The 13,997-nt window shown below is 37.8% G+C and overlaps 1 protein-coding gene across 1 annotated transcript in view; it reads right to left on the bottom strand.

Annotated features, from left to right (window-relative positions):
* The window catches only part of LOC142356608 (uncharacterized), a 52,877-nt gene extending 39,182 nt beyond the window's left edge, over positions 1-13,695 (bottom strand). Inside the window, exons 1-9 of the mRNA XM_075408477.1 lie at positions 13,501-13,695; positions 13,268-13,431; positions 13,094-13,206; positions 6,425-6,586; positions 4,872-4,931; positions 4,266-4,779; positions 1,100-1,455; positions 686-833; positions 29-419 (exon numbers count right to left, since the gene is read on the bottom strand). Of these exons, the coding sequence (XP_075264592.1) occupies positions 29-419; positions 686-833; positions 1,100-1,455; positions 4,266-4,779; positions 4,872-4,931; positions 6,425-6,586; positions 13,094-13,206; positions 13,268-13,431; positions 13,501-13,680 (2,088 nt within the window). The 5' untranslated portion in view covers positions 13,681-13,695. The remainder of the gene's footprint in view (positions 1-28; positions 420-685; positions 834-1,099; positions 1,456-4,265; positions 4,780-4,871; positions 4,932-6,424; positions 6,587-13,093; positions 13,207-13,267; positions 13,432-13,500) is intronic.
* Between the last annotated feature and the right edge of the window lie 302 nt (positions 13,696-13,997).

Below are 13,997 nucleotides of genomic sequence, written 5' to 3'. Positions count from 1 at the left end.
GAGCAAGCTAAGTGTAATGTTTGAATGCCTTTTGCGGAGTATCTTTGTCTTCATTTGCAGAAGAGCTGGAATCGGCTTGTTCAGCCATTTCATTGCTTTGATCTTCCGCTGAGTCCATAACTTTATCAAAGATCTGTTCGTTCACACTAGCGGAAGCCAGCATTTCTTGTTCCTGGTCATTGGATGTTGTAGTGGTGGTATCTGGAGTAGGTTCTGGCGACGGAGGCGGTGGAGGTTCTAGCTCCATAGCTTTGCTTTCTCCAAATTGTTTGTACGTCTCTTTAATTTGCTCCCATTCACTTTCGTTTGGCATAAGCGTCCAGATGTCTGGGACGAGGATAACGCGACACTGGAGTTTGTCGGGCTCCTCTTTTAACTTATCGCCCGGCTTCACAAAGAATAGTTCCGCAATTGTATACCTGTAGCAATATCTGGTGTAAACATCATCCAAACAAATAAACAACACAGCCAAAGTAAAAGCCAAGACAGTAACATTTACAAAATCTCGATTCGGGATCCGAAGTAATGATATCATCATGCATGCAGGAGAATCAAATGATCCGCGATTTTTTTATATTTACCAACTATTCTTATTTAGTTATGTTTCAGAAAACCGTTGTTTCACGGCGAAAAGTTTATAATGCAAAAAGGCTTGATTTCTGTCAGATATATGAAATGCACTTACCAATTGCCGCATCGTGACAAATCGATACCAGTCTGAGCTCGTGTGACCCTGATAGCGGTATTGATCAGCACTGCTGGGTTCTGCCTGGGGCTCTCCCCATCAATAGAGGGCGACCATTGGCCCCCAATCATGTCAATGTCTTTATTTGCTGAAAAAAAATCATTTCTCCCAATCGTTTAAAACAAAATTATGCGCTTGATTTTTAAGCAAGAAACAATCTTCTGAATTAATGTACAGGCTTGCACCCTTAATATTTACCCGAATTCTTAATAAGGAAATGCTCCAATATTAACATGAAAAATCAGAAAAGGTTTGCAAACAGATACAAGCAATCAATTGACAAATTTCGAAAACTGATGGTATGATTGGTATCAACTCTTTTTGTTATCGAACTAATGGGGTTAAATATCTCACCTTTTTGACCCATCAGAAAGGAGACAACTTTGGACATGTGTTGCAGATTCTCCGAGTTGCTTCCCGACATTTTGCAGCAATTAGCATAGAGATAGTCCAGAGATTGTGAACTCATCAACATAACACACACAAAGAACTCAGCATCGCAATCTTCTGGACTTGAATTATCTTCAATTTTTCCTGCTGGATCTTCAGCTATTGGGTCCATGACGTGATATCGAACCAAGTGACCCAAACCCATCGCCTTCTTACCCATAGGAAATGTTTCCTGGTAAGAGAACTTGAGATGCGCGAACTCAGAAGGAACAGAAATTCCTTCAAAACGTCTTCTCATTTCGGTTGAATCAACGCCCAAGCTAGAACATTCGTAGACAAATAGCTGCCAAGTCAACTTTTTTGAAATTTTACAAAATCAAAAACGAATCCGCTTAATTTTTTTTAATAGCGGAAAAAAACGAAAACATGGAGCTGTCTTAATTAACAGTCAAAAACATAGCCGGCAAATTGCCGGAAAATAGCGGCGATAGACGCTTGGGGCCTTCCATGAATTGAAACAACTAAAGAGATTAGATAGACAAATCGACCACCAGTCCTTTAAAAGACCACTAGACTGTTTGGGTTAGCTTTGGACTGTCATTTTTATGAGACACATAAGCTCTATAAGGAAAGCCCTAATAGGGCTTTTAAAAATTAGGATATCTTCCGTCTGTGCCCCTCAGCTTAGTGGGCGCATATCATTTGCACCCCTCAGATGCACATGCAATAATTTTTACATAATGACTTACTATGTAATGACACGTGCTCTGTAACTGGTGGGCGCATAACGTACTGGGGGCACAAACGGAGAAGATCCCTAAATTAATATTTGAAATCAAAAACTCAAGACTCTAATAAACAAGAATTAGGGCATATATGTTAGGCACTACTTAGAAGCACACTATTGACCTTTAACAAGTAAATATTCATGAAACTTAAAGTTCCATAAGTGAGTTCAGAAGTCATTTTTTTTAGTTATGTAAGTCATTGAAAAAGTCAATTCCAAGAAGTCAGGGTAAGACGAAACAAAAATCTGTTAGACGAAGTAAGAAAACATTAGGAGCGCTATAATAGCCGCCTGGATTTGAGGACGCGACTATTAAACATTAAAATACTCCACCCAGTTTTAAATTATTTCTCTTGTCCCTCATGATTCCTCGGTTTAACTTTTGATGTAAATATCAACTATAATAACATTATTTAAACAGCAGAAGTTTCTGTTTAAATCTCCTGTTCAGTCAACGCTGAAAATTTATGACCTGAAGTTCTGAGACATAAAAAAACTTAACTTCGTGAGAAAACTTAAACTTAGTAAACATAGCTGGAATATTGCCAGAAAATAGCCGCAATAGCTTCGTAGATCTGCAGTCTCAAAAAACAATAAAGACAGACCAACAAAAAACGTCTTTTCATTGAAGGCTGATATGTTAAATTTTGATTAAAAATCTGTATAAGTTTTTGCTGCCTCTTAGCTGCTCTCAAATAACCTTCATTTAGAGTGACAAGTAAATATTCATGAAACACACCCATTTGACCGTATCTTTTTGAACTAAAGTAAAGTCAATTTCAAAGTGAGGAAGTCATTTTTGTGAGTGAGGTAAGTCACGTGTGACCAAAAATTTAATCACGCAAATGAACAAAATCTCGCTACACTAAAAGCGAAAACTGATGTCACACACGTACTTCAGTTTAATTGCATGAACAAATGAACCAAAAGCAGATTTGAAGTAGTTGTGACGTCATATGGTCGTAACAAAAATCGCGACGACGAAATAAAAAAAACATAACGTAATAGGGGTATCTTCAATACCCATTTGAGGAAGAAAAACAAAACAATAGTAAAAAAAAATCGTAAAATTTAGCCCAAAAATCAGCAAAATATATGAAAAACATCCGATTTAGCATTAAATTCATATTAAGTTTCAGAAACCTTCAAACCACTACCAACACCAGCCTAAAAATAAAAACAAATCTTAACCAAACCTCTTAACCAAAAAAATTAAGATAAAAACTGCTTAAAATGCCGCACGTGAACAAAAAATTTCGTTCGCTTAACAGAATTTTTTTCACAACTCAATTTCTCGCTCTATAGAAAACAGCGATATGAATTAAAAAAAACCACTCTCTTTTCGCTCCACTCTTCATTTTGTTCAGCAACAAAATCACTCCAAATTCTTTCACGTGTTTCATTTCCCGCTTCAATATTCACTCCAATAAAATTAATTAACGAAACGTAGCAGGACAAGTCCTGACGTACAATTCAAAGAATTTTCATTGACTTAACAGAAAACTAGACCAGGAACGGACTATGAATGGATTGTGAAAACCATTTAGAAAAAAATCCGATCCAAAAAATTAAAAAAAACTGTAAAAATCAAAGAAATTGCCGCATGTGAACAAAAAACCAATAGCGAGAAAGCGAATTTTTTGTTCAAACACCGTTTTCTCACTCTACTTTAAATTTAGAGAGAAAAAATTTCACGCCGCAAAACCACTCGCTTTTTTGCTCCACTTCCTGTTTCGGCGTGACCAAAATCACTACTCCAATTTGACTTCAAAAATCATAAAAAAGTGAGAACGGATCTTAAAAAAAACATAGCAGGACAAGTCCTGACGTAAAATTCAAAGAACTTTCATTGACTAAACAAAGAACTAGACCTAGAACGGATCATGAATCGATTGGGAAAACCATTTAGAAAGAATCCGAAAAAATAGAAAATCAAAGTGAAAATGCCGCATGTGAACAAAACCACTAGCGAGAAAGCGAATTTTAGTTCAAACACCGTTTTCTCACTCCAATTTAAATTTAGAGCAAAACAATTTCACGCCGCAAAACAACTCGCTTTATCGCTCCACTTCCTGTTTCGGCGTGACCAAAATCACTACTCCAATTTGACTTCAAAAATCATGAAAATGTGTGAACAGATCTTTGAAAAATATGTGAAAAAGACAGCGCCCCAATACAATTCAAATTCTTTGAATTGTAAAAAGGAGTTCTCCAATACTCCTATTCGAGTCGTAAAAAGACAGCGCCCCAATACAATTCAAATTCTTTGAATTGTAAAAACCCAAGAGAAGGCCAATAATGGCCCCTGCTATCGCTGTGCGGCTATTAATAAAATTTACTTACACATTTAAAGCATAACGTGGTGGCTTCACGTTATATCTCAAACTGACACGTTTGAAACTTTCGCCAGTAGTTCGCTCACGCGAACTTCGATCGCGAGTTTGACTTGACGAATTACTACCGTCCCGCGATTTTGCCGCCTGATACCGATTCGAAGCCGTGCGGTCATTGGAACGGCTTCTGCTTCGTTTTCTTGACTGATAGCTGCTGCGATTATTCTCGGTTGAGGTTTCTCTTTGCGGCGTTCGAGACCTCGCTACAGGTCTAGCTTGCCTTGAGGAACGGTCATATTCATCTCGAGATGATAATTTTTCATTCGAGTAATCGCGCCCTCGTTTGTCTTCGTAGCGATAACTGCGGGAGTCGCCCCCAATGCTCGCCCCACCACCTCCGCGGATGTTGTTTCTCGCGTCCTGTCTTCCGCTGTTAAAATCGTACGTCGTGTCACGTCGACCAGCTCCCGACGTTCTACTTTCGTATCCACTGCTTGAGTTTCGATACGAAGTGCTGGAATACGCTGTAAAAAGGTTTTTATTTACAAAACGCATTTTTCTAAAAATCCCTTTTATAGACGCTAATTTTGTAGCTACATTTTTGTGTTTTACTCACATTTTTCAGGAGAAACATCATACCGAGATGAAGTCCCATAGCGCGAAGTTTTTGAATAATCTAAAAAAGAAAACCAAGAGGTAAGACGCAAGTTTATTCTCTTCCCGGAAATCTCAAACCATTTCTTTGAAAACAATTTTATACAGCCCAGTTAACACAAAATTGGGTGCACCAAACAGTTGACTTTCCTGCACGAAAACTTAATTTAAACAAAACCGACTAACGTCGGAAGAATTGCTCTCTCACGAGTGGCGAGGCTAGAGAAACTTTTATGGTGCAAAAACTTCAGCCTAGGGAGTGGTTGGAAACCGCAATCTCTCAGTTGAGTTCCGGACATTACCCACTACGCCATACGGACTATGTACTGTATTCGATCACAATCGGTTGGTTCTATTTTTGCATCAGACTTAATTTCTGAATGCGCGCTAATAAAATTGCTCAAAAAATAGGAGTCAAGCGCGAATATGTCACTCGAGAAGTGAACTTGAAAAAAAAATTAAGAAGAAACCAGTTAAGCGAAAAATGTGCATAACAAATGAAACACACACGTTTATTAAACATCATTCGGATCGTAGGAAATCTTCTCTGAATGCATGCCAACAGCCACTTAGCAAGGAAATGAAAGAAAAATTATTGTTCAACCCTTAATCGAATTGAGTAGTTAGGAATTTCATGCGAGCCTGGCCCACCGACATCTTTTTCGGGGTAACAAATGGTATCATTGGAAAATTCTCGAAAAACTGAACAGATCGGTAAAAGTTGTCTTAGATTCACGAATCATACTTTACGAGAGATAACTATAAAATGTATTACTGTATAAAAGGCAGATTTTTCATCTACGACCAAATTTTTCTATTATCAAAACTTCAGATGCATTAGGGAGACAAAATCTGCAGTCTTCCCTTAATTTTTGAAACAAGATATGAATGAGAAAAGGTTGGGGATCCGGCTTAGGAAGGAAAGGAACATGTTCAAAAAGCAAAAACAAAATCAATAACATGTCCTTCAAGGCATTTGACGTTTAAAAACAATCAATTCATGATGGCAGATCGTCATTGAAAGTAACAAAGTGTTAAGGGTCAACACTGACTAGTTGTGCTTTGAAAACTATGGCTAAATACATATAGCAGGATATTACAACCGGATTTCATTTTTTAATGAATTGCTCTCCAATTGATCGGTTGAAAAATCAAGTCTTTCTCATGACTACCCCCCCCCCATAACGGTAATGGTGGTGGTGTGGGGTTAAGTTATACGACCCGAAAAACCCTGCAAATTCGATTTAACCGAACCTCTTTGATTTTTATTTGAACTTCAAATGGTGGTTTCATTTTATAGTAAGCAAGCCCACAAATATGATCAGGAGTTCTTTATATATGTTAGGTAACACAAAAAATAACTGATTAAGCCAAAAAAATCGTTACAGCAGCCATGGAATCTTAGAAGCAGTAAACATTCCCTGAAATATGTTATTATCTACATCTACCCATCGCCTTTAGATCTATTAATATGCTTAGAAAGATCTCTCCACAAAATTTCATAAAGAACTGCACCTTGTTGAGAACCTCTACCATATCCAGAAGTTGAGCCTGAGCTGCTGCGTCCCAAGTGCTCCGAAGGCTGCTGATGGTACGAGCTACCATTGCTGGACTTCTGAATAGTAGAGGCTACTGCTCTCCCAGCAGAATAGCTCCCTCCACCGCTACTTCCACCACCTTAAATGAACGAGTAGGAATGGTTAGTGCTTTGCAAAGCACGGCATGGTTTCTAACAAAGGTATTCGTAACTTAAAAGTACGAGCTTCTATTAGATTATTACCAAGCGAAAATGACGATGACAGTTTCAAACAATTCCCTGACAAATTTGCAAACACCAGCCTCTATTGATCGCTCCCAGATCAGTGCTTCGATATCCCTTGCTACAATTTGACATTTAACATGAAAACTTGCTTTCAAAACGGTAAGATTTTTAATTTAAATAGAAAATTATCGATAATACTTTGAAAATTGGGAAAATAACCAATTATACTTAAATTAGTGAGCTGCTTTGGTATACAATTTCTATTCGAGAGAAGTATTAGGATAATGTCAATTGGCATCATAAAAACAGAAAACATGAATCAATTTAAATGTTAAAGGCTACCATTCTCTAATTCCACAGACACTTAACAAACATAATAACCAGACCAATAAGCAAGTGACAGGTAAAATCGACCCCGAGCAATGACAACAAAAACCGGCACTGGTGTCAAAGTCATAAAAAACCGGCAATGGTGTCAAAGTCATAAAAACCATTAACAGCCCGTTGCGGAATTCAGACAGTTTCAACCAGGAACAATTTGAACACATTAGTTCTATTTTAATAGAACTAAAAAACAGTGAAAGATGTCAAACTGTTCAAACACCAATTTCATACTCCACTTTAAAAGCACAAAATTGACCTTCATCCCTTATTTTGACGAACATCTACCAAACAGAAACTTGAGATGGCCATAAATTGCAGAGCAAATAACACATGGCACCAAGACAAACATATGCAAAACACATATCCCTTTTTGACAAGAAACAGCAGCTTATCTGTTTCGACAAAATTATATATTTTTTCCGCCAAAATGTCATCATCAGCCTAGATGGGTTAAAGAAAGCTCGATAGGTTCTTATATTTTCCGGATTACCTTCTTTTATATAAATCCATGATTCCACAAATATAGGTGTCAATTAAAGAAGATCCAAAGAATCACCAGAAGTGACAACAGATACTGTACATTTCCAGAAGATCTTTAAAATTTTTAGGATCAGTCAACCGCAGTCGAGATTTTTTCGTAGCGCAAAACCTAGATATCACTGTTGTCAAGTAGAAACTTCTATAGTAGACATTCCTTTGATCAAAATGACTCCGATTGCTGAAACCTCAGGGTTGGCAAGCTGCTGATACGGTATTACGAATCAAACGTTAGGCCTATTGTTCAATATGGAGTATTAGTCTATGGCTGCTGTAGTTAATCTTTGCTTCCGCCTATTTATCTTTCACAGAAAATTTCATTTATTTCAAAAAAAGAACCGATACATGTGAGGACATATTCCGGAAGCACTCTATATTGACTATTTATGATCTGCACGTGTATGAATTGATTAAGTTTTCCCTGAAAGCAATCAGTGGCCTTCATTGTGAAAACTTTTGAAATGACTTGTTAGGTAAGACTTTGTGGGAACTTACAAACAACGAAACAAAACTTTGCACGATCTTTATTGGAGTCACAGCCTAAACAATAGAGTGGTTAAATTTAGGCCCTACCAACACTCGTCAGTTATCTTTACATCTGTGAGAATATGAACAGGTATGAGTTACCAGTTGCTGATAGTACTAAAAGTAAAAGAGTTCAATTGCTAAGCTGAAGGAATTTAAACATTCACTCATTAAGAACTGTACAGAATACCGAGAAAAAAACTATTCGACACAACAAATATTAGTGTGATGCGGTTCCATATGGATCCTCCCTGTAACCAAAAACCTACATGTATTATTATAAATTCCATTGACTCATATTGCTATTATTTATATATCATAGTTTTAATGTTAGTTGCTAGTCGGTCCATAAGGACTTTAGGAACGTTCTCACTGGTACCGTCTTGTATATTGTGATAGTGTTGAATGTGAACATTGAACAAGCGCACTTTGATTTTGAAAAACTTTAGTCTTAAGATATAGCGACTGAATTAAACTTTTTCCCTTCCATTCAGCGCAGCCAACCTCACCAAAGAGTGGCAAAAACAACGGTTCTCGAATTTCGGAATTTGCCGTGATGGCATAGTAAGTAAAAACAACATCCGGAATTTGCCGTGATGGCATAGTAAGTAAAACTACTTCGCATATGGCCCCACACTAGCAAACTTATTTTACCCCACTATCTCACGAAGAGTTTTACCCCACTATCTCACTATCTTACGAAGAAAACGAGACTGATAAAGAAATAGAAAACAGAGATACAAAACGAACCGAGGATGATCGACTTGGAAAAGGCATCCAATTTCGTGGACCATTCGTCCACGGATACCCCTAGGATGAAGCCGATAAGATCAAAGCTTTCTATACCTCTCTCTAGCAAAAGTAAGAAGGAATTTACGTCAGAACACTACACACACAAAAATTGATTTGTGTAGCATACGAATTAGCACACTTTCACAAACCAAGAGATCTCACCTAACGCCACACAACACTCAAATTAATCTCTCAGAGCTTTTTAGACAACTTTGAGAACTAGGATTAAAAGCAGCATTAGGAAACATAGACGATCTCGCAAAGAATTTTTCAGCGGAACAATGATCCACGTAGCATTTCAAATGGAGCTGTTCTCCGAGGATAGAACTCCTGCGCAAGCTTTAGAACTCGCCTTACCGCGCGCGCGGTATCGAAAAGCAAAAACATACTCAGATGTAACAATTCCCACTGGAAGTCAAATTGGTTACCAACCGTACACACAAACAGCCAAAACTTGCAACACCCATATGCCCAAAATACCAACAATGCTTAAGATGCGGCAACCCATTTAACCCTAACCAAAACACATCGTGCATCGCTAAGTCATCACTATGCAATATTTGCAAAAAACAAGACCACTTCGAGAAAATGTGTTGGTTAAAAATGACAAGACCACCTCCAAGAGTCAATGATCAAACAAAAAGCAAAAATTTTCCCACAAACATCGGCACAAAGATTAAAAACGTACAAGAAACAATAGAGCAGAAAATCTAGAGGAAGAAGAAGAAGACACCGAGTACCAAAGCGTCGACAAAGCAGCGGCCCCCTACATTCAAGAATTAATTAAAGATTGAGCAAATATTAATCACCCATCGGAAGCAAACTTCAGAAGTCAAAAACATGATCTCCAAAGAAATCTCCATATGGAGAAATACTATATCCATATGGAGAAAAACTCATCCATATGGAGAAATAAACCGAAACAACGACTCTCTCTAACGTGGTTTGCCGACACAGGCTCTCCCAGAAGTCTCGTTATTTGACCAACAGCTCAGCTAAAAACAACCACAATAAGAGACATCAAAATGGAAAAATTCGAAGAAAATAAGATTTAAGAACGTCAACAACAGATATTTCAGACCAAGGAGTCAACGACATGGAGCTGAAGTCAGGATCACGGAGAGCAAACAACTGCCCTATCCTCATTGTGAAACAAAACTCGCCCAATCCAGTGGGTCGGGAGTTACTATGCAAACTCGCAAAAGCAGCACCACAAACAGGTAGGAAAGAACAAAATATTTCTAAATTGACGTAAAGAAGAATGTTACAAAGTGCGTCTTCAAAAATTCCAAACCTTTGTACGGGCCTCCACCGCTCAAAAACTAATTAGCCCAATCATCTTTGAAAACAGACAGCCTTTCCCAGCACAAAGGAAAGCGCGTACCGTTACATCTCTTTAAAAAAGTAGAAAACGAAATATCCAGAGTAATAGAAGACAAACAAAGAAAATGCCTAGAAAAAACTGAAGATGAACTTTTCATAAGTCAGGTCGTTATTACGATAAAACAATATAGCCTTAAAATCGCAAAAGACTTAAGGCACTAAAGCAATACAAAAACAAAAACCAAATGGAAAGCATTGATCACTTAATGAATGCCAAGCACTAAACATCTCTGATCGGACTTACTGGCATTATGGTTCAATGAAATCCGTTTTAAATACGCCTCAAGTTCAATCCCTTTGGGTGGAATTATCTTCTTACACTGCAACTTCGATATACTAGCAACCGGAACATACCAATTCGGAGGGATTTTACGGTCTTACGGACATGAAACATTAGACGAAACATTTGGAGGAATAAATCACGGTTTGCATTTTTAGACGATATCTTAGTACCAGGTAAAGAAACGCTTTCCGACCATGCATCAGAACTCCAAACCATCTTACAAAAATTGGACAAATAAGGACTAGCAATAAAAATTCCAGAAAGCGAATGGGTTAAACAAAATATTAAGTGCCTCGGAATCCACATTACCCCAATAGGGGTAACACTTATCTCAAAAATAGAAGCCCTCATCAAACAAGAACAACCCAGAACACTTGAACAACTAAACTCATTCATGAGGAGCATATATCTTATTAAATTGAACCAATTAGGCGGAAATATCAGAGCCTCTTAAACCACTTCTCAAAAAATCAAATACAACAAGTACACAAACTAAAATGAGAAGATACACACAAAATCCTTCGGAGAAATAACAAAACAAAAAATACATCGAAAACAAAAACTTTGACATGCCAAAAGAAACACGTAAAGTGTGATGCTAGCAAAATGGGTTAGGTGCATGCATTGAACAAAAATCAAACCAAGTTTGGCACGAAGTAACCTTTGCAAGTAGATTTCATAGTACAATCGAAGAACGTTACGTCACAGACCACTGAACAAATCACCACAAAACCCAAGATTGATACATGGTCGCTTGCAAAACTACCGGTGCAATCAAACGAAACAAAAAAGTCAAGAAATTCCGTTTAGTGTAACGAGTACGCTCTTCGTTTCCGACAACTTCACAGTGCCAAGATGACCTCGTTTCACCAGACAAGAAAATCGATGTTTTATTGACCACGTAAAAATTCGATTGGCTCAAATTTTGGAATTTCAAAGATAAATAGAAAATACTTGCATTCGATTTTTCGTAGGCTAAGGAAGGGCAGAGCATATTGACATCAATGATGTCATTAAAAGTCATTTACAACTACTAGATGAGCAGTTCAATTCTGCTAGATGGATCAAAGCTAATATACTGACTAAAGAGAACGATCTCATTGCCTTGAAAAATGCTGATGAAAGTATTGAAGTCAGGATCTATAAGTTGGTGGAGAAAAAGGAAGACTCTCGGATGGGTACAAAAGGGTTTCTGTAATTACCATAATCAAAACACCATTAGAGTTCTCTCGACAAAACTGCTCGAAGAGTGGCAATGGGTGATGCCAGTTCGAACAGGTTGAACTTCAATTTAATAGGAAGGCAAAAGGGCACCAATTATCTAAAACAGTTGCATATCTGTCGCTCCTTTAGCAGTCTGCTACGTATAAGAGCTTCCCATTTAGTGTAATTTCGATATCTGTAACCCGCGATCAAATACTGAATCAAACTCCATAAGCTTGTAGTCGCCAAAAAGTGCTTAAAAGGCTGCCAGTGGGTTTTTTCTTGAGAGATGTAAAAAGACTCATTAATGTCTCCTGACTACTGCGAGAGCCAGCCAAAATTTTTCCGGAAATAAAAGACGTTTTGTGACAAACAAATTTACTTCGTAACACGTTGGCGTCAAGTAGGCAGTGCCAGCATCTCATCTTTATAGTTAGAGTAGAGGAAAAAGAACGCTCCATGGGGGACGCCACTTGAGATAGCCTCGCAGTCAGACAGACATCTATCGATCTGGACTCGTTCTGTTACTGATAAGATCCGAACAATTTTTTCGCCAGTAAACAAAACATTGTGTAAAGTATTAGGTTAGTATCGAAAGATTTGGAGCAATCCAGTTAACCTATAACTCACTCAAATTTACTGTCAAAAAGCACTTTGTGCAGATTGGAGAACTGTGCAAATAGCCGAGTTATGCCAAAACGATTTCACTCAAAATGATGAACAAGCTGTGCACTAGGTTGAAGCGAAACATTTTTATTGGACGAAAAAAAACAGCACAGTAGGACACGCCGTGATCTACAATTGTAAGAATTTTCATTGACCTAACAAACACAAGACCTAAGATGGAATATGAAAGAAAGACAACCATCTAGCAAAAAAATTCCAATGAAAACCGATAAACAGTAAAATGCAGAATCAAATTGCTGCATCTGAACAGGAAAACCATAGCGAGAAAGGCAACTTTTGTCAAACCAAATTTGTCTCACTCCACTTTAAAATTAGAGCCAAACAATTTCACGCCGTAAAATCACTCGCTTTTTCGCTCCATTTCTTGTTTCTGCATGACCAGAATCATCACTTTAATTCTTTTAAGACGATCTGCAATCTTTGGAAACGTACAAATTGAACTAGTTGACTCGATAAAAAAGGATTGAAACTCCCTGTTTAACAGATTATCATTCTAAATATATTATTAGAGGCAACAGAATCTCGCCAAAAAATTTTCTCAGGCTAGGCAGTACGACTCTTCAATTTCGTGCAAATTCAATTAACTGTACAAAATTGTCTTTTAAATTTTTAAAAGAAAACTTATTACCTGGTCCCAAGCCTTGGACACTCGTGGCATGCCATTTAAATGGAAGAACGTCATTGAAAACAGCTTCCACCAACACTTTATCATTCAACATTGGCACCTTTCCCTTAACGACACTAAAACAGAAACAATATTATGGATGAAATCGCAGGGAACTACGTAATAAGGAAAACTCACGAGAATTGGAAGAATACATCTTTGTCAATGATTCCAAACGAGTCCTGCAGCTTCGTAACATGTCCAGTGAAAACACGGGGCGCAGTGCTTGAATTATAATTACTGCTGCTTCCGCCAACGGTTGATCGACTGTACTGCTGCACAGAGCGGCCTCCTGCGTAGCTCTGAAATGAAGGAGTCGCGTATAAAAGGCAATTTCAAATATAGAGTAAATTGAGAGAAATCCAGCATACATTGGAGTAATTTGAAGACTGGTGATATCCCCCTGATCCTCCATAACTAGAATACTGTTGATTCGTGTTCCACATTTCAATCTGTAAACAATACTTGACCGAACTGAAGCAACAGTAGCAGTAGCAGATAAGAATTTGGAGTTCATCTCTAGGGTTCTTTTGTACCCACTTTGCGTCCATTGAAAATTTAGAATAAGTTTTAGTCTATTCTGCTCATTAAGATGAAATTTCCACATCTGCAGAGTAATCTCCAAGTGCATTTGTTTAATTCTGAGTACTTCCTCTTGAAAAACTTCATGAATTTTTTTCCTGTTGTTCGTTAGTTCATTTCACATTAGACAAGACACATTAACAGGTCAATTTCAAAAGGCCCCTTTCCTCCAAAAGGTTAGTCGGTCCAATCGGGTCGGCAAGCTCCGTACTTTGCCTCCCTGGCTCGCTGTTATGATTTACCATGACATTTTATACAATGACCTTCAATGCAATCCGAGCAAGAT

The sequence above is a fragment of the Convolutriloba macropyga genome, chromosome 2 (assembly GCF_964194025.1).
Source record: "Convolutriloba macropyga chromosome 2, txConMacr16.3, whole genome shotgun sequence".
NCBI lineage: Eukaryota > Metazoa > Xenacoelomorpha > Acoela > Convolutidae > Convolutriloba > Convolutriloba macropyga.
Note: the sequence above shows the minus strand (reverse complement) of the source record. Positions and strands in the feature narration are given on the sequence as shown.